Raw genomic sequence first — 23,844 nt, 5'->3', positions numbered from 1 at the left:
TTTCCTTTAATGTGTAGTTTGAACATTCTCTGGTGGAACGACATTCAGTGCCATTAGGATGGGTTTTGGGTCCATTATTGCTTGCTACATGTTTGGATGGATGATTAAGTGAAGTAACGTCTATTGCTGAATCCACTCTCTCAACAGGCCTGGGCAAAACATAACATTATAAATCATTAGGTTGTCCTACATTGATGGATTAAAGTCCACATGACCACCATCATCAAGTCCTTTCATGAGAACCCTGAATACAATGAGGACTGATTGATGTCATTTATGTTAGGTAGAATGCCTAGAGGGGGCTGGGTGGTCTCATGGCCTCGATCCCCTGCAGATTTTATTTTTTCTCCAGCCATCTGGAGTTTTTTTGTTTTTTCTGTCCTCCCTGGCCATCGGACCTTACTTTTATTCTATGTTAATTAGGGTTCTCTTATTTTAATTCTTATTTTGTCTTTTTTTTCCTCTTTCTTCATTATGTAAAGCACTTTGAACTACATTATTTGTATGAAAATGTGCTATATAAATAAATGTTGTTGTTGTTTTTAATTGGCAGTTTGAAATTGTGGACGATGGATTCCTTGTAAATTGTATTTTAAAGTTGTATAGTATAACTTGATAAGGAGATTCTCATCTAACATTCTATTTTTAAATCCCAATATCCATTCTATGGTCAAAGCTGTAAGAATGCAAACTGCTTGTTACAGTATAAAAGCTGCTGCCTTAAGTATATATTACATTGTGTGCATATTTGGTACAGTGGTAGTGTTTAAAACTACTTCCTCATTAATCCATTGTACCCCACCAAAAAAACAAAAAAAATAAAACAGAATGTAATCAAACCAGTGTTGTCTGTATATTTTTATAAGATATACTACAACTAAATATTTTTCCAATTCTGCACAAATTAAGATAGAATTTCTCAAATGATTCTTTTGATTTTCATCTGATAATTGTATTAAGCAGGTTTAATATGTTGTTAGTGTTTTAGACTGACTAGCAAGTTGTTCACAATTAGATCACAGCATATACAGTATAGTGCAAAAATCATAGGCCACCGAAAAAATTATTTAGAAACCCAGATATCCACGAAGTAAGTGCTTTACTGATCATAAAAACAATATACTACATTAAAATATAGATAAACATTGATACAATGCAAATTAACATGAACTTATTTTTCCATAACGTACTAATATATTTTGTGAAATGGTGAGAACACCACAGATTTGGTTTCTATACCTCTCCTTTGGGCACACTACAAATTACCCCTGCACACTACAAATTACCCCTATTTAGTAGATCATACCAATTGCACATCTCGCAAATTAATATAGCAGTGATAAGCCAAAGCAGCTGTACTAGTGGTGTTATTTAACAAGTAAATGCATATACTGGATAGTAACTTCTCCTTCAAGGAGGTTTTAAAATAGCTTATCTAATACACTTTTACAAACATAAAATCATAGTTCTTGGAGTGGCAACTACAGAAAGAGTATCATATGGGGAGAGTAGTTCAAATTTCAGGATCACAATGATATTTAGGATATCAGAAAAAGAGCTGTGTCTGCAGCCCTCTGTAACACACAGTGGCATCTCCATCATGCCCGGGGGAAGCATTTCAGCCAGCTGTGTAGGAGATCTGGTCAAAAAAAAAAAAAAAAATCAATGTAATGATGACTAGTGAGAAATATAAATAGATTTTGATCTATCATGCTGTACCTTCAGGAAAATTGCATATTGGCTAAAACTCCATCTTTTCGGCATAGGATTGATCCCAAACTAACTGCAAGCGCAATTAAGTCTGCAGATTTACACTAACACTACTGTATTAGATTGGATTAGATCTTAGAACTCTGACCTCAATGTGTTTAAAGATGTGTGAAATCACTTGGATAGGGAAAAGAACAAAAAAAAAGGCAAGTCAAAGAAAAAGCAGTGTACCAAATATAATTGCTTCAGTTTTACTTTCTACAGGAGATCACACAAAATGTTAACATTCTGTGTTTATTCCAATGTTATATCATATTTTCACAAGCAAATAAACACTTACTGTACAGATATTTAGCTTTAAAATAATTTCTGGGGGTTGCCTAAGGGTTTTTCGAGGTGCCTCACATAAGAATGAGAAGCCTAGTGTTAAATAAAAAAAAGATATAAAACTTAACAATAAAGCTGATGTTTAGGTTTTGTTAACAGAGTTTTACCAGTTTCATACAACACTAAATATTAGTTTACTTACGTTCTCCTAGGCCTAAGCCTCTGGTCGCTGTATGGGATTAAAGCAACAAGTTGATTTTCCTGGCCTAATGCAAACAGAAAAAAACAACATTTATAGATTGATTGCATAAAGATCAGTTTTTCAAAAGATGCTGTCAAAAAAAATGTTTTATTTTCTCTGTACAAACAGATTTGTTTTTCAAAATTAACAAAGCAGGCAGGCAGATAGATAGGATATTTTTAATTTATATTGATCATTGTTCAAATTAGCCCTGCGATTGTGGGTATGTACTTGAGTAGGCTACATGTTCCAGCCATTTCCCGGTGCTATTGGGATAGTTTCCAAATTTCTGTGACCAATATTTGGATGGGTTTGAGAATGAAATTAGATGAATCAGATTTCATGATATCTTGGCTGTCCTAATAATCTCTTACATACTAATAATAACCCTTTCCACAGAGTATCAACCCAAAAGAATGTAATTTTGGCACAACACGTGGCACTGCCAAAGACTTTCCAATTAACTGACTCCCATTTACAGCCAAAGCTCCAGATCATGTTTAAAGCAGCAATTTAATGCCTTCCACACTGTGAGGCAAAATAAAGTTGTCTGATAACTGTTCCCCAACCCCTTCTCTTGGAGTGTATATACAAGCAGGTTAATTCTTCAACACACCAGACAAATTTTTAGTGGTATGACCCTGAGTTCCAGTTTATAGGATCCATGCAGAGCTTAAAAAGGCACACTTAACAAACATCAAGGTGATAACCTTTTGTATTAGCAGTGAAATATACGCTCTACACAAAGACACATGATAAGTTTAGCTTAGTGGATAAGATAGTGATTTTCCATCCATCCAATTTCAATCCCACTTGATGAAGTGTAGAAGTTTTCTGTAAACCCCAAGTGGTGACTCATGAAAAAAATGCAGGGCAGGATAATGTTTTTCGTAAATATTTTTCACCATTTTAGATGATCAAGAAATAAATCAAGCAATTGTAATAAAAAATAATCACTACACACAAGTTTATAGGTGTTCTCTATAAAACATAATTTACATGTATATAAAATAAAAATAAAAGTGTTCACCTCGTGGAATTCGACCAGTTCCTTGACATGTGGGACAAGTTACACTATCTCGCCCAGTAAACTCCACATAAGGGAACTGGGACACATCACCATTTCTGCCATCTTCACAGTGTGAATCGGGCTGTACTATTCCATTTCTTTCCAAAACATCAGAATGATGTGTGCGGTTATCATGGTACTCATCTTTAAAATTATGCAGTGGTAAGTGAGAAAATGACTTCCCCATGACTTTCTAAAATAAATAAAAAAATAATATGTTAATACTGGCTTTAAAAAAAGATAACAGAATAAAACAATCAGATATAATGTTTAATCCAGCATAAACTGATTGTGTGGTGAGATCACCAACTCTGATATTTAAATAGTTACAAAGCTTTAAAAAAAAAAAAAAAAACAACAAAAGGTAAAGGTTATTTTCACAATGAAAATAAAATGTGACGAGACTCGATGTTTCAGCTGTGCGGTCCTTCATAAGGCATTGGAATGAAAAGGAAAAAACAGGTTACATAAATAGTAAGGAGCAAAAGCAAAGAGGTAAGGCAAAGTTAGGTTAAAAAAAAAAAAAAAACACTGCTGTTAAAGAAGAAAGTTGGCCAAACTTTATGCCAAACTACTACTCCTACATGAGTAACAAAGAGACTCCACAAGAGGTTTAGACACTCTAGGCTGACATCAAAGTGAATGTAATAAGAAGACCTTTGTAATGATCAATATAGATTGGACTGCACAGGGGGGCAAATATGATGATGTGTTGAATAAGAGAAAGAGAAGGGACAAATACAACAAGTGACTAGAAGCATACTAGGAAACAACAGCACTGAAGAAAAAATTGTCAAAATACATGGGTCAGCGTGCAAATATATTATATATTATATATTTTAATTTTATTGAATTTTTTAAAATCAAATAACATTCCATACACATAACTCAAGTTTTACAAAAAGAAAAAGGTTCAAAACAAATCAACCCCCACCTCTGAGAAAGAGAGCTAGGCCAGTAGTGTAAAACTTTATGCTAGTAAAGACAAATGAATAGATAAAATAATAAATGGAGATAAATGGAGTAAAACAGGGGAGAGAACCTGCTTCCCCAATTTAAATGCTTATTCTAAAATATTATTGATTAGAGGATCTATACAAAATCTGGCAGGACCTAAGTGCAAGTTTGATTTTTTCCAGTTTCAAATAGTATATAACATCAGTTACCCCCTGACTTAGAAAAGGAGAGTTCGGATTCTTCCAATTGAGCAAGATAAGTCTACGTGCCAATAGTTTAGTAAAGGCAATTACAGTTTGTTTGTCCTTCTCTACTTTAAGCCTGTCTGGAAATACACCAAACACAGCTGTTAGTGGATTAGGAGGGATTGTGACATCCAAACTGTCTGAAAGGCATTTGAAGACTTTGGTCCAAAATTATGTTAAATTTGGTGCAGGTCCAAAACATGTGACCCAGTAAGGCCGGAGCTAGATTGCAGCATTCGCAGGTTGGATCTTGCCCTGGAAACATTTTGGACAATTTTAAATGAGAGAGATGCGCTCGATATATAATTTTAAGTTGAATAATTCTATGCTTTGCGTGCTTTGTGCATATAGAGCTCGAGTGAATTCTGTGCATTGATTATTTCTTTCCACTCCTTTTCTGAAATATTGAGTAAGAGATCCTTTTCCCACTTTTCTCTTGAATCTTTGAAAGGGAGGGACTGTAAAATAGTTTTATATATTACAGAAATGCTGTCCGAGTCCTCATGACTGAGCAATATTTTTTCTGATATAGAGGTAGGTGGGAGGTGAGGAAAATTGGACAGGTTCTGTTTAATAAAGTTTCGAATTTGAAGGTAGTGAAAGAAGTGTGTTGCTGGTAAGTTAAATTTGAAATGTAATTGTTCGTAGAATGCAAAAACGTCTATGTACAGATCTCTAAGTGATTTAATCCCAGATGTTTTCCAGGTATTAAAAACTGCTTACGTTTGAGAGGGTGGGAAAAGGTGGTTCTCGTGCAGAGGTGGCACAGACAAAAGCTTCTCTATCTTAAAATACTTCCTACATTGGTTCCATATTCTGATTGAGTGAAGCACAATTGGGTTATTAGAATATTGGTGATATCTTGTATTTATAGGGGTACAAAGCAAGGAATATAAAGAAGTACTGCGTGCAAATATTGAGAATTGCAGCATAGTAGTTTGTAGTTTTGTCATATACAGTTTTTTTTGTATTGTATGTCCTGTTTAATGTTAGTTATATGTCAGTAACTATACTCACGATATATATACATGGGTTGTAAAAACAGAGTCTGTAGCTTTAACCTCTTATGCACAAAGTGTTTTTGGCATTAATGCACCTAAATTACATAAAAAATAGCAAAACAACTTTGTAACAAGGGAGCTTCAACTGGCTGAAGAGTATCGAGTACTAGCAACAACACTTCAAATTCTTAAAAGTAAGCATTTATATAATTAAAAACCTTTGTTTACACCAATATCAACTAAATAAAACACAAAAAAGTATTTTGATGCTTTAGGGATTTCTCTCCAAAAACCTGGATTTTGCAGTATATAACCTAGACATTTTATGATGCACAACACTGGAACTGATTTTCATTTGTGCCCCAATCTGTCAGCTATCATTATATCAAGTTTGGATGTCATATCTCCTAGCATTGCAAAGTTATAATTTTTGGCAGAAGGTGTCTCCCTTTTTGGAAGCACAGTATCCCTGCTTAGAACATTTAGTCTTCTGCACCTAAACAATCTCTCAAAACAGGTAGTGCAGTTGCAGTTATATTTTTAACATGCAATGAGAAGTCAAGCAAAATTACAGGTACTCGTCGACGTACGACCTATGCAAGTTACGACTGTTCGACTTTACGACGCGTTCGACAGTTTCCCCCGCCAGCTGTTGGCAGCGCCAGTTTCCCGCACTCTCAAGTCTCGCTACGCAGCAGTAAAAATATACTCAGCAGTGTTGCCCCATTTGTGTTTGTGTCTTGTTGTTTTGGCAATTTTCGATAATAATATAACCCCAACATGTCTACCAAGAGGAAATTGTCTCTGTGCACTCCTCAGCCTGCCAAAAAGGAAAGAAAGGCCATTGATCTAGACACCAAAATGATGATAATAAAACAGTATAAAGGAGGAAAGAAAGTGAATGCGATCGCATGTGATATGAAGTTATCACACTCTACTGTGTCAACTATTTTAAAGGACAAAAATAGAATTTGTGAAGCTGTGAAAGGTTCTGCACCTTTGCGATCAACAGTGATTACGAAGCAACGTACCGGGCCCATCCATGAAATGGAAAAATTGTTAAACATTTGGATGGAAGATCAGATTCAAAAGTGGACGCTGTTAAGCCTCTTTACAGTACAGTCGAAGGCTAGAAGCCTGTTTGCGACTTTAAAGGAATGTGCCGGAGAAGACTTCAGTCAAGAATTTGTGGCAAGTACTGGTTGGTTTAAGAAAAGATTCCAGTTGCATAATGTTCGAGTGACTGGAGAAGCAGCAAGTGCGGATGAGGAAGGAGCTAGTAAGTTTGTAGATAGTTTAAACGAAATAATTAAGGCTGAGGGTTATCTCGCAGAGCAGATTTTTAATGTGGATGAAACAGGGTTATATTGGAAGCAGATGCCAGGACACACTTACATCCACAAAAAAGCCAAAAGCATGCCAGGATTTAAAGCACACTAGGATAGACTGACTCTGCTGCTTGGCGGGAATATCGCGGGGTTCAAGCTGAAGCCCTTCTTAATTTATCATTCCAAAAATCCACATGCATTTAAGAATGTGAACAAGCACACTTTGCCAGTTTATTATAGGTCAAACCGTAATGCCTGGATGAACCAGGCTTTATTTGAGGATTGGTTCAGTAATTGTTTCATTCATCAAGTGCGTGAGTACTGTTTGGAGAGAGGAATTCCCTTCAAAATTTTACTGTTGCTCGATAATGCGCCTGGACATCCACGTCACTTAGCTGATCTCTAGCCCAATGTGAAAGTGTTTTTTTTGCCCCCAAACACTACTCCACTTATTCAACCGATGGACCAATGTGTGATTGCTACAATAAAGGCAAACTATCTCAGAACCACCTTCGCCCAAGCCATAGCTGCAATAGATGCCGACCCGGAACTATCACTACGCGACTTTTGGAAACAGTATAATACTGAACGATTTGCAAGGATTGAACGGATGGCACGCGACACACTTCGTCCTTATTGCGAAATGTATGAAGAGAAAAAAAAAACAATTTAGACGAAGCTCACTATGTTTATGAAAAGAGCAACTCCTCCCATCACCCCGTCCGCAGCCTCGCCTGATGAAGGCGATATCGACAACCCGCAGCCAAGCACCAGTGGTGCCAGGAATTAAATGTACAGTACAGCATTTCTTATTTTGTACGTTTTCCACATATTAAACAAATTGTACTGTAGTATGCTGTGTTTGTCTTAGAAAGTAAGAAAATGTTGATAAAATATTACTTTAAGATGATTACAATATCATTACCCAGTCTAATATTCTTACCTTAATTTAACATAGGCCGACTTACGTCCAGATCAACTTACAACCAGTCAGTCTGAACCAATTGCGGTCGTAAATCGACGAGTACCTGTACATACTTTATTGGGTAACAGATTACAATATGCAAGCTTTTGCAGCACCTCAGTCTCCTTCTTCAGGCAGGTTATAATACACAAACTGGAGTTGCCTGTGTTTTTATGGATGTTTTATTAACACAAGGACAAAGACAGCAATGGAAAACCTTTAAGTGGATCATCCTTCAATGTAAAAAGTGAACAGACCTCTCCAGCCTAAGATTAATTTAGCAGGAAAGGAGAACAATGTATAGTCAAGACCTTTTGATAATTTAATTGTCCAACAAACTCATTTGAAGTTTTTGATGAGTTTCTCATACAATGTGGACCTGTAGTCAAATTGTCTAAGTCAATTTTTTTTTAAACATAACATCGTGGCGCACATACAGTTAGGTCCATAAATTTTTGGACAGAGACAACGTTTTTCTAAGTTTGGTTCTGTACATTACCACAATGAATTTTAAATGAAACAACTCAGATGCAGTTCAAGTGCAGACTTTCAGCTTTAATTCAATGGGGTGAACAAAACGATTGCATAAAAATGTGAGGCAACTAAAGCATTTTTTTAACACAATCCCGTCATTTCAGGGGCTCAAAAGTAATTGGATAATTGACTCAAAGGCTATTTCATGGGCAGGTGTGGGAAAGTCCGTCGTTATGTCATTATCAATTAAGCAAATAAAAGGCCTGGAGTTGATTTGAGGTGTGGTGCTTACATGTGGAAGATTTTGCTGTGAACAGACAACATGCGGTCAAAGGAGCTCTCCATGCAGGTGAAAGAAGCCATCCTTAAGCTGCGAAAACAGAAAAAACCCATCCAAGAAATTGCTACGATATTACGAGTGGCAAAATCTACAGTTTGGTACATCCTGAGAAAGAAAGCAAGCACTGGTGAACTCAGCAACGCAAAAAGACCTGGACGTCCACGGAAGACAACAGTGATGGATGATCGCAGAATCATTTCCATGGTGAAGAGAAACCCCTTCACAACAGCCAACCAAGTGAACAACACTCTCCAGGGGGTAGGCGTATCGATATCCAAGTCTACCATAAAGAGAAGACTGCATGAAAGTAAATACAGAGGGTGCACTGCAAGGTGCAAGCCACTCATAAGCCTCAAGAATAGAAAGGCTAGATTGGACTTTGCTAAAGAACATCTAAAAAAGCCAGCACAGTTCTGGAAAAACATTCTTTGAACAGATGAAACCAAGATCAACCTCTACCAGAATGATGGCAAAAAAAAGTATGGAGAAGGCATGGAACAGCTCAATATCCAAAGCATACCATATCATCTGTAAAACACGGTGGAGGCAGTGTGATGGCTTGGGCGTGCATGGCTGCCAGTGGCACTGGGACACTAGTGTTTATTGATTGATGTGACACAGGACAGAAGCAGTCGAATGAATTCTGAGGTGTTCAGAGACATACTGTCTGCTCAAATCCAGCTAAATGCAGTCAAATTGATTGGGCGGCGTTTCATGATACAGATGGACAATGACCTAAAACATTCAGCCAAAGCAACCCAGGAGTTTATTAAAGCAAAGAAGTGGAAAATTCTTGAATGGCCAAGTCAGTCACCTGATCTTAACCCATTTGAGCATGGGTTTCACTTGTTGAAGACTAAACTTCAGACAGAAAGGCCCACAAACAAACAGTAACTGAAAGCCGCTGCAGAAAAGGCCTGGCAGAGCATTAAAAAGGAGGAAACCCAGCATATGGTGATGTCCATGAGTTCAAGACTTCAGGCTGTCATTGCCAGCAAAGGGTTTTTTAAACCAAGTATTAGAAATAAACATTTTATTTCCAGTTATTTAATTTGTCCAATTACTTTTGAGCCCCTGAAATTAAGGGATTGTGTTAAAAAATGCTTTAGTTGCCTCACATTTTTATGCAATCGTTTTGTTCACCCCACCAAATTAAAGCTGAAAGTCTGCACTTCAACTGCATCCGAGTTGTTTCACTTAAAATTCATAATTCATTTAAAATTCAAAATTAGTAAAAAGTCATCTCTGTCCAAATATTTATGGACCTAATTGTAGTTGCAGTGGCTCGGTGCTCTCCCCTTCGGAGTTTTGTTTTGTGTGTGTGTTGATTTTAGTTCGTTGGGCGAACATATACTACAACCGAGATGATCTTCTTAAGATCGGAGTCTGCTGTGAGGGGAGTGTTAAGGCGGAATTCATTCACTCACACAGCGTTCCGGTGGATATAGCCAGGACACCCGGCTCCCCGTGGATTACCATCCCAGTTGCCGGCGACAAAGGCGGCGCAGAGAGAGGAAGCAGAAGCGAGGATGCAGGGCCGGCACGCTAGCTAGACTACAGAGACACACTCACAAACCTCCACTTCCAAGCCTTTTCCTCGCTAAAGCCAGATCTATTGTCAACAAGATGGATGAACTGAGGCTTCAGGTTGCATCAGACCGCATGATCAAAGACAGTAGCTTGTTTGTGTTCACGGAAACCTGGCTCCATTCATGCATACCGGACTTGGCTATTGAGCTAACAGGCTATACATCGCGGCACTACGACAGGACTAGAGACTCTGGTAAAAGCAAAGGAGGGAGTGTGTGGGGCGGCACGCTGGCGCAGTGGGTAGCGCTGCTGCCTCGCAGTAGGGAGACCTGGATTCGCTTCCCGGGTCCTCCCTGCGTGGAGTTTGCATGTTCTCCCCGTGTCTGCGTGGGTTTCCTCCGGGCGCTCCGGTTTCCTCCCACAGTCCAAAGACATGCTGGTTAGGTGGATTGGCGATTCTAAATTGGCCCTAGTGTGTGCTTGGTGTGTGGGTGTGTTTGTGTGTCCTGCGGTGGGTTGGCACCCTGCCCAGGATTGGTTCCTGCCTTGTGCCCTGTGTTGGCTGGGATTGGCACCAGCAGACCCGTGACCCTGTGTTCGGATTCAGCGGGTTGGAAAATGGATGGATGGATGGGAGTGTGTGTGTGTGTACATCAATAATAACTGGTGCACGAATGCAGTGATAGTGGATAGCCATTGCTCCCCTGACTTGGAGTATATGACTGTGAAATGTAGACCTATCTATTTACCACAGGAGTTCAATGTGGTAATGATCACTGTTGTTTACATACCACCAGCTGCTAATGCTAACTTGGCTCTGAGACATTTATACAGCAGCATCAGCAGCCAACACAGCCTTTACCCTGATGCAGTGTTCATTATCGCAGGGGACTTTAATCACGTGGATTTAAAAGCAGTGCTCCCCAAACTCCACCAGCACATAAAAAGTGTGCTACTAGAGGAACCAACACACTAGACAAGGTCTATTCAAACATCAAGCTGGGCTACAGAGCTAAACAGCTTCCACACCTGGCCCAGTCTGACCACATGTCACTGTTGATGATTCCTGCATACACTTCTCTCCGCCACCACCACAAGATCCATCACAATCTGGCCTGATGATGCCTCTCTGTAGCTGCAGGACTGCTTCAACAGGACTAACTGGGACATTTTTGAAAGTCCAGACCTGGAACTCTATACCGATAGTGTATTGTGTTACATCAAAACCTGCATTGACGCTGTCACAGTGGAGAAACGTATCCGTGTCTATCCAAACCAGAAGCCCTGGATGACAAGAGAGGTTCAGCAGCTGCTAAAGGAAAGGAACACTGCCTTTAGGTGCAGTGACATGGCTCTTTACAGCATAACACGGTCCAACCTGAAGAGAGGCATCAGAAAGGCTAAGAGGGACTACAGGAGAAGGATTGAGGAGCACCTGGCCAGTAATAACAGCAGGTAGGTTTGACAGGGAGTCCAGCACTTCACCAACTACAGGACCAGCCATGGAGCTGCTTAAGGTGACACCTCAATGGCAGAGGAGCTGAGCCACTTCTTTGCTCGCTTTGAGATGGAACTACTAGAGGCAGCTGTTACACACAGTTCACAACAACATCACCCCCTCCCTTAGGGTGGAGGAACCCGAGGCGAGACGCTCGTTCTAGGCTGTCAATCCTAGGAAGGCAGCAGGTCCCGCCGGTTTCCCTGGATGTGTGTTGAGGAGCTGTGCAGAGCAGCTGGCTGGGGTCTTTACAAAGATCTTTAACCTGTCACTGTCCCAGGCCTCTGTTCCTCCATGTCTGAAATCCTCCATCTTACTCCCTTTACCAAAAAAATCGCCCATAACCTGCCTGAATGACTATCGGCCAGTAGCGCTCACCCTGTTGTTGATGAAGTGTTTTGAGAGACTGGTCCGGAGTCATATCATGTCCTTCATCCCTCCCACCTTTGATGCCCACCAATTTGCTTACAGGGCTAACAGGTCTACTGAGGACACTGTTGCTGCTGCTCTCCATGCTACCCTGTCCCATCTGGAGTACCAGGGGAGCTACGCACGTCTCCTCTTTATTGATTTTAGCTCTGCTTTTAACACCATCCTCCATCACAGATTGGTGTGCAAGCTGCTAGCCCTGGGACTCCTGTATTCCACCTGTATATGGATTAAAGACTTCCTGACAGACCGTACACAAAGGGTTAGGGTGGGCTCTCACATCTCTTCGGCCATCAGCATCAGCACTCCTCAGGGCTATGTGCTGAGCCCTCTGCTCTTCACGCTGTACACACATGACTGCGCCCCCACCCACCACATCAACACAACACAAATTTGCAGACGACACCACTGAGGTGGGAGGATGAGTCCGCCTACAGGGACGAAGTGGAGCGGCTGACAGCATGGTGCAGTGACAACAACCTGCTCCTGAACACAATTAAGACCAAGGAGCTCATTGTGGACTTCAGAAAAAAGAAAAGAGACATCAAACCACTCTACATCAGAGGGGACTGTGTGGAGAGGGTGTCAGACTTCCGTTTCCTGTGAGTCCACATCATGGAAGACCTGTCCTGGTGTGTGAACTAAGCTGAGCTGGCAAAGAAGGCTCAGCAGAGACTTTATTTCCTGAGAGTCCTCAGGAAAAATAACATCCCCCAAAAACTGCTGGTGTCCTTCTATCGCTACTCTATTGAGAGTATCCTGTGCTACTGCCTGTGTGTGTGGTTTTCCAGCTGCACAACAGCACAGAGGAAAACAATTCAGTGGATCGTAAAGACTGCCCAGCAGATCATCGGCTGCGCTTTACCCTCTCTGGATGAGCTGCATAGCTCTCGCTGCCTCAGGAAAGCAGAAAATATCTTATTAGACTCCTCACATCCCACTCATGACACATTCCAACTGTTGCCATCAGGCAAAAGATATAGAAGCATCAAAACAAGACTAATAGACTGAATAACACTTTCTACCCTGTTGCTATTAGGGCACTGAATGCCACCTAATCACCTCCAATGCAGCAGTGCAATAGTGTTCATGTGCAATTAAGGTCTTATGTTGAATGTTTGTGTTCTACTTTATTTCTTCTTATCCTTTCTTGTCCTTTTTTAATTACAGGTGCTGGTCATAAAATTAGAATATCATGACAAAGTTGATTTATTTCAGTAATTTCATTCAAAAAGTGAAACTTGTATATTACATTCATTCATTACACACAGACTGATGTATTTCAAATGTTTATTTATTTTAATGTTGATGATTATAACTGACAACTAATGAAAGTCCCAAATTCAGTATCTCGGAAAATTAGAATATTGTGAAAAGGTTCAATATTGAAGACACCTGGTGGCACACTCTAATCAGCTAATTAACTCAAAACAGCTGCAAAAGCCTTTAAATGGTCTCTCAGTCTAGTTCTGTAGGCTACACAATCATGGGGAAGACTGCTGACTTGACAGTTGTCCAAAAGACGACCATTGACACCTTGCACAAGGAGGGCAAGACACAAAAGGTCATTGCTAAAGAGGCTGGCTGTTCACAGAGCTCTGTGTCCAGCACATTAATAGACAGGCGAAGGGAAGGACAAGATGTGGTAGAAAAAAGTGTACAAGCAATAGGGATAACCGCACCCTGGAGAGGATTATGAAACAAAACCCATTCAAAAATGTGGGGGAGATTCACAAAGAGTGGACTGCAGCTGGAGTCAGTGCTTCAAGAACCACCACGCACTGACGTATGCAAGACATGGGTTTCAGCTGTCGCATTCCTTGTGTCAAGCCACTCTTGAATAACAGACAGTGTCAGAAGCGTCTCGCCTGGGCTAAAGACAAAAAGGACTGGACTGCTGCTGAGTGGTCCAAAGCTATGTTCTCTGATGAAAATAAATTTTGCATTTCCTTTGGAAATCAAGGTCCCAGAGTCTGGAGGAAGAGAGGAGAGGCACAGAATCCACGTTGCGTGAGGTCCAGTGTAAAGTTTCCACAGTCAGTGATGGTTTGGGGTGCCATGTCATCTGCTGGTGTTGGTCCATTGTGTTCTGAGGTCCAAGGTCAACGCAGCAGTCTACCAGGAAGTTTTAGAGCACTTCATGCTTCCTGCTGCTGACGAACTTTATGGAGATGCAAATTTCATTTTCCAACAGGACCTGGCACTTGCACACAGTGCCAAAGCTTCCAGTACCTGGTTTAAGGACCATGGTATCCCTGTTCTTGATTGGCCAGCAAACTCGCCTGACCTTAACCCCATAGAAAATCTATGGGGTATTCTGAAGAGGAAGATGCAATACGCCAGACCCAACAATTCAGAAGAGCTGAAGGCCACTATCAGAGCAACATGGGCTCTCATAACACCTGAGCAGTGCCACAGACTGATCAACTCCATGCCACGCTGCATTGCTGCAGTAATCCAGGCCAAAGGAGCCCCAACTAAATATTGAGTGCTGTACATGCTCATACTTTTCATGTTCATACCTTTCAGTTGGCCAACATTTCTAAAAATCCTTTTTTTGCATTGGTCTTAATTGATATTCTAATTTTCCGAGATACTGAATTTGGGACTTTCATTAGTTGTCAGTTATAATCATTAACATTAAAAGAAATAAACATTTGAAATACATCAGTCTGTGTGTAATGAATGAATCTAATATACAAGTTTCACTTTTTGAATGGAATTACTGAAATAAATCAACTTTTGTCATGATATTCTAATTTTATGACCAGCACCTGTATATTTATTTACATTTTGACACCGCAGGGACTGCACCTAATTTCACTGTATTTGTTACAATGACAATAAAGATATTTTGAATCCTCATATCTGGTAATAAAGCTCTTGTCTCTGTTTAAACTAGGTTGTAATGTCTCAACTTTTAGCATCAGTTTAACTTCCTATTTCTTTCTCTCTTGCTGTGTCTTGAAGTTGCCCTTAAGCACTGTGACTATGCTTGTGTAAATTCATTCTTTGGCAGAGTGTTTTTACAGTTTCTCCCACATAGAGTGCAGTGTTTGGACATTTCATACAAAGAATTAGGTAGACCACATTAAATGATCTGCAGGAAAATGATCCCTTTATGCAATGTTCTTGTCGGCAGTGTAGTAGAATTACATAATCTGTATTATAAATATGAGCACATGTTCTATGTCTTTTCTGTAGGCAGGGAGATGTACCATTATCCATTACCATTAGTTGCTGCAGGTTTGGTGGTTGTCTGTATGCCAGGAGGGAAGGTTCTAGGAATACATCTCTCAGCGTGTTGTCATTATTTAGTATTGGCTGAAGTTCTTTTATAATTATCTGAAGTGAAAATATACATATACACACACACATACACTTTAAATAACTCTAAAGCAACAAGTAAACAATTTGTAACTATATACATTATGTACTCATCCAAACCTTTACTTTCAAAATTATTTTCATGCCAGTCCTTGAAACAATTTTGTTTACCATTCAACACAGAGGAAGCTGACTTTTTGTACACGAGATTGAGGTTTTTGTGTTGCAGTTCACCCATCTTCTCCTGCCTTCTTTTGCAGTTGCCCCACAAAGGTTTGTTTCTTTATTTTTTTGGTGGTGTTGCTTTTTTCTTGCATTTTACATTTGGAATAAACTAAGTACATACATACATTTCATACCAATTTCTTCCAGTGCTGGGTTAGGGAAGTGTGAACAATGCCTTTGATGGTATCTCTGGGTAACAGGGCAGGAAACAGACAGCAGTGAGCACAGAGCTTCTTATCCAGACACATACACCTACTGTAAACCAATGTTTCTCAGCCATTTTTGAGCTGCAGGATGGTGTCACCACTTTGCTAGCATACGAGACTTGTTTACAGTATAATCTGCCACATTTTTCCCACCGAAGGGATTGACACGGCTTTGCAAGACTTCATATCCCATTTCTAATTGCAATTCCTGCAACCCTCCAACATTCTCCACCGCTGTTCAATTTTGTTTCCTTTTTGTAATTGCACTCATTTACCCCTTCCTGGGGTAGGTATTGGTGGGGGAGCCAGGGATGAAGCAAGCACGATTAGAAATGGGATAAAAAAAAAAAAAAAATGAGTGGGAGGAGAGTTGTGGGTCTTTGTGTGAAAGATCATGAGGCACAAGTACAGCATAATAACTGTTCATCAGTATACTAACAAGAAAAACATGCAGCAGACAGCCTCTGGGTATGGTAATCGAACCCATAAAAATCATTCTAAGCAGTACTTACAAATCAAGAATAGCTTCAAGTACTTCATCAAATATGTCTTTCTCAATAAAGTCAAAACTTTGCTCAGAATTTGACTCAAGTTTTGTGCATAATGATGCATAACAGTGCATAAAGATGAGCAGTTACATAGGCATTATACTTGTTGCCATTTACGCGCAGCTGTGACGTAGTACAATAACCAATCATAGACAACTATACATCATTAGAATGCTCTTAGTCTCACTTATCCAAAGGTAATAAGCCTTTCACTGTATGTGGCTCAATGTACGTAGAATATTTGATAAAAGCAGGTATAACTAAGCTGTGTCACGCTGCTTGCCTCATGTGTGAAAATCACATACTTTAAAAATGAAAGAGCCAACAACATGGAAATATCTGATTTATTTCAAAGAAGACACCTTTGTGTATGTAAAAATACCATTTTTGCATTGGAGTGACTTGTGGGTTTACTGTATAGTACACTACCTTGTAAATAAATGGTAAAACAGGATTACACAGATGCAGTGGGGCTTGTGAGAACTGTAGTTTGTAAATGCAGGCACTGTATATATAAAAGTATCAGATAAGGATATGGTGGGCTGCGGTGGACTGGCACCCTTTTGTTTCCTGCGTTGTGCCCTGTGTTGGCTGGGATTGGCTCTAGCAGACCCCCGTGACCCTGTAGTTAGGATATAGCGGATTGGATAATGGATGGATATGGCGGGACTTTTTGACTTTTTCAGTTTCCATGCACTTGATCATCAGCAGCAAGAAAACCTTGTTGTACTATCTATCTCAGCAGAAGAGGATTACAGTCAGATACAGGGATGGTGTGGTGGACATGTCTCTCATTCCTGTCTTCAGTTGCTCTTCATGAAAGAGGTGCCCCAAAGAAGATTATACACCTTCTGGACACTGGTGATAGTTCTGTATCACATTATCCATCTATACTCGGGAAGCAGTTTAGAAAGTAGAAATTCCATCACATCTTTTGTTCAAGTAATTGTTTTTGCACTTCAGGGTCCATACCCATCATTTACAGTAAGATTTTCTGGACTGTACATTACATGGTGGTAGCTTTTGTGGTGTACATATTATATGTTTAGAATTACTTTTCATTGTTTTGTTTGCAAATAATTGTATATATACAGTGGGAGTGCACCTACAATGTGAATTTCAGACCCCTCTATGATTTCTAAGTGGGTGAACTTGCAAAATCGCAGGGTGTTCAAATACTTATGTTCCTCACTGTACAGTTGTTAGATTTTTCTCTAGTTGACCCACTGCGGCTACAGGTTTTGGTTCCAGTCAGTTTCACAATCAATCAACTTATCTTGCCTCCACTTCATCTTATTGCTTCATTAACTGGTCTTTTTTTCTTTTCTTCTGCACTCCTAGAAGTCTAGTATTTACATTTATAGACATTTTTTAAATCTTTGTATTTTTGACATTGTTTTAAATGCTTAACTCTTTTGTTATTTTTCTATTACTTCACCTTTTTTCCTGTAAATGCTCTAAATGTTACATGACAATGGCACAAACAACTAACAGAGGAGACATCAGTACAAACAATACTGAGAGACATCAGGGCAAACAATACTGAAAAGCTGAAGCTAATTATGTTAATTAATACATAACTTCTTGAATAACCAGAATGTCAGGAAAAGCAGAGTGAAAATCATGATGTTGATAATGAATACCCCAAAAGCTAAGATAAAAAACACCAATTTATCCCCATGTAACATTAAAAGCAGATTCAAATTACTTTAGTTCAAGAAATTATAGAAGCAATAATTGAGCTAAAATTTCAGCAAACTAATTATAATGACAATGCCAACAAATATTTCACTGAAGAGGGAATCTAATGCCCTGGGTTTCAAAAATATCACCTGTCATTATCCAAATGTACTCCAGCCTTCTACTCTTCCTGCTTTTAAAAAAAACTTTTTCATTTGAGGGGTATATTAGCTGACTGAATACTACCACCAGATATATAACACTGATCGCAGTGTGTTGTGCTCCACCTGGCTAATGGGCAAACATAATTAATAATACAATCCAAAGCAAGACTTAACCCTCTCCCTTCTCCACAAAATAAAACACATGTGACCCTGTGATATAATAACGAAAGACTTATTACTGTTTACGAAGAGTTGTTTTCTTCATAGAAGAAAAAGTGCAAAGCATTTGCACAGAGATCAGAAACAAAAAAAGACATTCCAACTACACCCTGTGCCGTGACTTCAGACAATGGAATGTGTCACTCTCACTCCAGCATTTTCTTGCACAACTAATGTGTACCCCAAGATTGGATCTCTGCGAGTCCAATGATATATCTCTCTATATATAAAAGAAAATCCTGGAACGGAAAGCAAATGCAAGGCTACGATATGTGATAATCTCCTAAGACATTTTAAAGAACCGCGAGAATAAAGACACGCCCTACTTATAATCTATCAAATAGGACAATAGGCAGCAAAATATTCAGTCTTGTGAAGGATTTGAGCACACACAGATCCAGGGCTCTCAGCGCATATAAAGCGTATAAGGACAGTACGTTATAAATTAAATGTCGACATCTAAACGAAGAAGAGAGCAGCGCGGAGAAGAGAGACTCAAATACACCGGACAGAAAAAAAGAGCAAAAAAGAATAATCGAGGTGCAAATTCAGAAAATAAGGAAAGAAATTATCAGCCCGGAACAAGAGAATTAAAAAAAAAAAAGCACGTCCAATCCGGCTCAGAATTAAAAGACAATGAGTAAAAGAAAGTAGAACTTCATAAAGACATTTACAAACGTTGGCACTAAACACATGCAGAGCAGGTTAGAGACTATAAAACCAGTGAAATTAGAAAGGCTCAAAAAAAAAAAAAAAAAAAAAAAAAAAACCAAACGGCACTATACACACGTGGAGAAAGTTAAAGAATATGAAAGTACGAAAATGAGAAAATATAAAAAAAGAAAGTAAAGATCGCAGTAGCGCAAACAAACAAACTGCCTTACTTAACTATGCACCAGTCTAACTTTGGTTTTGCACAATAATTACTACACTATTGCACCTTAATAAATAATTCTATTTTATTCACATAATTGTACTTATTTATTATGTTCTACTATACTGTTACCTTTCAATCTATGACTTTTTGTTAATCTAACTGATATTCTTCTAACTTTGCACAGTTTTTGATAAGCGGATCAGGATGCATTTCACTGCATGTTGTCCTGTATAACTATGCATATGACAAATAAAGAATCTTGAGAATTTCAAAAATGGAGTTAACCGCACATGCATTTATTGGTTACTTTGTTCATGTATATATATTTATCTGTCTACTTATTTAAAAAGCTACATTTACCCCAGGAGTCAAAAACGTTCTGTCTAGCCCTAGTACAAAAACCTAGAAAAAAGCTGGGGTATCACCTTGGTAACCCCATGTACTTTTGGAACTGTGAGAGGAAAATAGCACGACTTTACAGACAGGAGTCCAATGCAGAACTCTACTTACTTTTTTACTTTGTAAAAAAAAAATTATTAACTGCTGATGATGTAGATCGTTTTGTCTGTGATGAAATTCCAAACAGAGAAACCTATTCTGACCTCATTAAAAAGATTCAGCATAGTGGGACTCGCAAGATTACAAATATTGTTTTTACAGAAGTTATGAAATAAAAGTGAAACTAATGAAATAGCAACAATTCAAGGAAAAAAAATCTTAAAAGTGTGTATCCGGAAAACCAAACACGGGGGTTGGCGAGCGAAGCGAGCAGGGGGTGAAGCCCCCTAGTTATTATAAAATTTTACTTATTGCTAGTTTTGTGTGATTTTGTTGCATTTTATTTGTGGTTATCATTCCATCTGCATTTTTTGTGGCGCAGTGGTTTGGACTGCTGACTCACAGCTTAGATTACATTTTTGGCCACAATAATCAGTCTGGCATAGTTGGCAGATGCTTATCTAGCTCAAACAGTTAAAACACCATTGCACCATTATAAGCCACTCAAAGTTTTCTCAGTTCCACAGTTCCTCCTCATTGACATCAATGCATTTCACAGAGTTTGACAAAGATCCTGAACACAAAGCAAACTCCACAGGATTCACTCATCACTAATCAACATACACTACCACAAAAACATACAATAAATGTTGCAGATCAAATATTGTTACTGTGTTAACAATCATATAGTGCAATTCAAAGTACTCACGAAGTCTGATTGATGGCAACATAAATTATTTTTCAATTTATCTCTCTTTCAGACTCCAATTAGATTTAGGTACACGTTACTTTGCAGTAAATGTCAAATGAGGATCATCTGGTTTACCCATTTCTACTGTTTCATTTATAATGAGCTATTTTAAACAGTTAACTTTACATGAACATCTTTCTGATGGTGAGAACAGAAAACTGAGTACCAGTTACAACTCACTAAAGACAATAAAAGAAATCAACAAACTCCAGTCATATGGTCATGTACACTGTACTTGTCTAGGCAAATAAATTATTTTTAATAATAATTTCAGATCAAAAGTCAATACAGAATCACAAGTAACAACTTAGAAACAAACAAAAAACACTTCTATAAAGTCTTCAGTTTTAAACATGACACAGAATTAGTCATAGACAAAAACTACTTGCTCTAAATTTTATTTAACAAACTGTGAGCTGCAACAGACATTCCAGCACAAAAACAAAATAGGACAGCAAAAATAACAATCAAGTCTACAACTACAAACAGGAGAAAAAAAGCAAAAAATAAAAATGATATACTACAGATGAAGTCAAAAATATATTTAAAGTGTGATTTGCTGACACTTTAATATAGCAGCTAGTTGAAAAACTGAATGGTCAGTGGAGTGAAGGCAAGCAGTTCTCAAAAAACACTAATTACACTGTGGAGAGTTCAAAGTAAATGCATTTCAACAAAAACTACACACACTTGAATTTTACATTTTGAATTATTTGATTTTTAACTTCTCAGGAATTTTAGACCATTCAAGTTATATATGCTATTTTCACGTAATTAGTAAGAAAGGTATATGAACATAATTCCAAATTTTATTACTTAAATTTTTTCTAAAGTCAGCTTTTTATCTTGAATGTTCTTTTGGGAATAAAAAAAGTGTTACAAAACCTGTGATGAATTGTGTTGTCTCTAACACTGTCTAAAAGCTATAGCTTTGCCTTTGCAAGTACTGTAGCTAGAAGCCTTTCCTGTATACAAAAGTCGAAGAATGTTCATGCCTCCAAAATACGTAAAGTTGTTGTATATGTAGGTGTTTATATAATTTGTGTGATTCTAATATTTTACAAATTAAATTACTGAATCTAAACCATGTATTGGTGGCTAATGCACACAAGACTCAGTCACTTAGAATTAGAATCATATGAATTTAACTGTAAATCTAAGCAGTAAAACAATTTGTTCAAAATATTAAAATAAAAATGACTTGCCATCACTGTTAGTTTATTTTTTAAACTTACACTCAATGTACTGATCAAGTATGACATTATTACTAAAATACTGATCATCACATTAAGGTCAAATATGCAGAATAATGACCACATCAGTTTTAAAATTAAATCTACAACACAATAAAAGTGTGCAAAAAGTGAAGAAGTGTGAATACTTTCTGAATTCAAGATATACTTTTTGTATATCTGGGAAACGCCTTTAGCCAAGGCCGATTCCAAAATCAGGACCCAGTACAACTTTTTACATGTGTGTTTGTCACAGGTGGAGCACGGTGTCATAGAGTGTCAGATACAGGGCCTGAACCAGAAGGAGTCCTAACCAATGCATCAGAAGTATGTTTATCCCATCTACTAATCTGATATTTGGCTGCTAATTTATCAAAGTGTCTTTTGATATTAAACTAAAAAGTACAAGAAATCTGCAGGTACAGTATGTATATACAGTATGTTAAATGACATTTGTTGTTACATTAATTTTACTAACATGTAAAATACAAAGTAAATCATAAAGGCCAAATACATCTAATTTAAACTAAAATAGCCATCTGCATAGGTCACAAAAAATGGCACAAAATAGGATAGTTTAATGCAAACAACTAAGTAGTATCAAAGGATTTTTAAATAGTTCAGTAGAAACCAGTAACAGGTTTTTCCTTCTTTTTAATTTCTGTTAAGCTATTGATAAAAGAAAACTCAATTAGCCACTAGTGAGATGAGTAGCAAACTACAAGTACTACACGTCAGTCTTTACAATGTTGTCTCAGTTATTGACATAATATTAAATAAACAGTTTTCAATTTTCAAAAGTGAATATGCAAAAGTGTTCATATTTTCTGCTACTTTTCACTTTGGTGGAACAATGTAAAATATCTTTATATCGGTCTACATAAAACACAAATCCTTAAAACAGAAATTTAGTATAAAAGATTCAACATTACATATAAGTGTACATTCAAAAAGTATCCATCCCAAGATTACTTGTTACTGTTTGTTCCTGAATTTTCATTTACTTTTGAAGAATGAAAACAACCTTGATGTCCCTACTCTCACCTTTTTATGAATGCCCTTCATTTAACATGTACGAGTTAATACATGGCAAATCAACAAATTTTAGAAAATGCTCCCAACCATCTCCAGTTTGCTTCATACTTGATGAAAATTATGTACTCATGCCTAATAACCAGTGTGCTAAATTTTAGGCTTGTATGTTCACTAGTTTCTGAGATATGGAGGCTTTAAAAAGGGAGTATGGCCCCCATTTTACTGTAAAATGAATGCTACTAAAAGTGGCAATGTTCCATAACTTGTAACTTTTGAACTGTTAATGCTAGATGCATTACATTTTCAGGGTTTGTTATATAGTATTAGATGTCTGTAACATCTAAAATAGTCTGTCCATTGTTGCATATCTGCCAATTTATGGCATGTGGAATATTGTATAAAAAAAAGTAACATTTTCCATACTTTACAGCAACTTTAGATCTTTCAAATTTTGATGGGTATTACTCATGTTATAATTCTTATTTAGCAAATACATGCCTGTCCCAAAGAAATCAAACTTTCTGATTCACAAGGCATTAAAAATAGAAAAAATAATTTTACATCTATATTTCAAATGCACATTACCCATATATGCAAATTCTACCACAGAAAGAAACACAGTACTGGAAACAGCATGGTTTAATTAGTAAATGCACAAATTATGAACTTGGTACCTTACAGCAAATTATCAATAACATGCATTTCATCTGGGTGGGTAAGGATGTAGTGTCACAGAGTAGAAAAAAATGTCAGCCACCATTCCTGGAACATGACACAACCACTCACGCCAAACTGATACAATTCCTGGGAAATATGCTGTGTATGTCTATGACCAACAGTAGACTTGGCAAAATTTGTGCAACATCAGAGGAGAAATAAGATGCACAATTTATGAATCTTCATGGTCCCTCTAAGGCTTACAGTTGGCCCATGAGAGAGGATATTTGTTGGTTTCCTCTTCTGCATATC

General features: G+C 38.0%; 1 protein-coding gene across 2 annotated transcripts in view; it reads right to left on the bottom strand.

Moving 5' to 3' along the window:
- tmem106ba (transmembrane protein 106Ba) overlaps positions 1-23,844 on the bottom strand; it is a 44,710-nt gene that overhangs the window by 18,543 nt on the left and 2,323 nt on the right. For both annotated transcript variants that reach the window (XM_028817155.2, XM_028817156.2), the window contains exons 2-3: positions 3,309-3,540; positions 2,240-2,303 (exon numbers count right to left, since the gene is read on the bottom strand). In XM_028817155.2, coding sequence (XP_028672988.1) covers positions 2,240-2,303; positions 3,309-3,534 — 290 coding nt within the window. In that variant the 5' untranslated portion in view covers positions 3,535-3,540. The remainder of the gene's footprint in view (positions 1-2,239; positions 2,304-3,308; positions 3,541-23,844) is intronic.

The sequence above is a fragment of the Erpetoichthys calabaricus genome, chromosome 13 (genome assembly GCF_900747795.2).
Source record: "Erpetoichthys calabaricus chromosome 13, fErpCal1.3, whole genome shotgun sequence".
NCBI classification, from domain to species: Eukaryota; Metazoa; Chordata; class Cladistia; order Polypteriformes; family Polypteridae; genus Erpetoichthys; species Erpetoichthys calabaricus.
The sequence above is the reverse complement of the archived record's forward strand: the minus strand, read 5'-3'. Positions and strand labels throughout refer to the sequence as shown.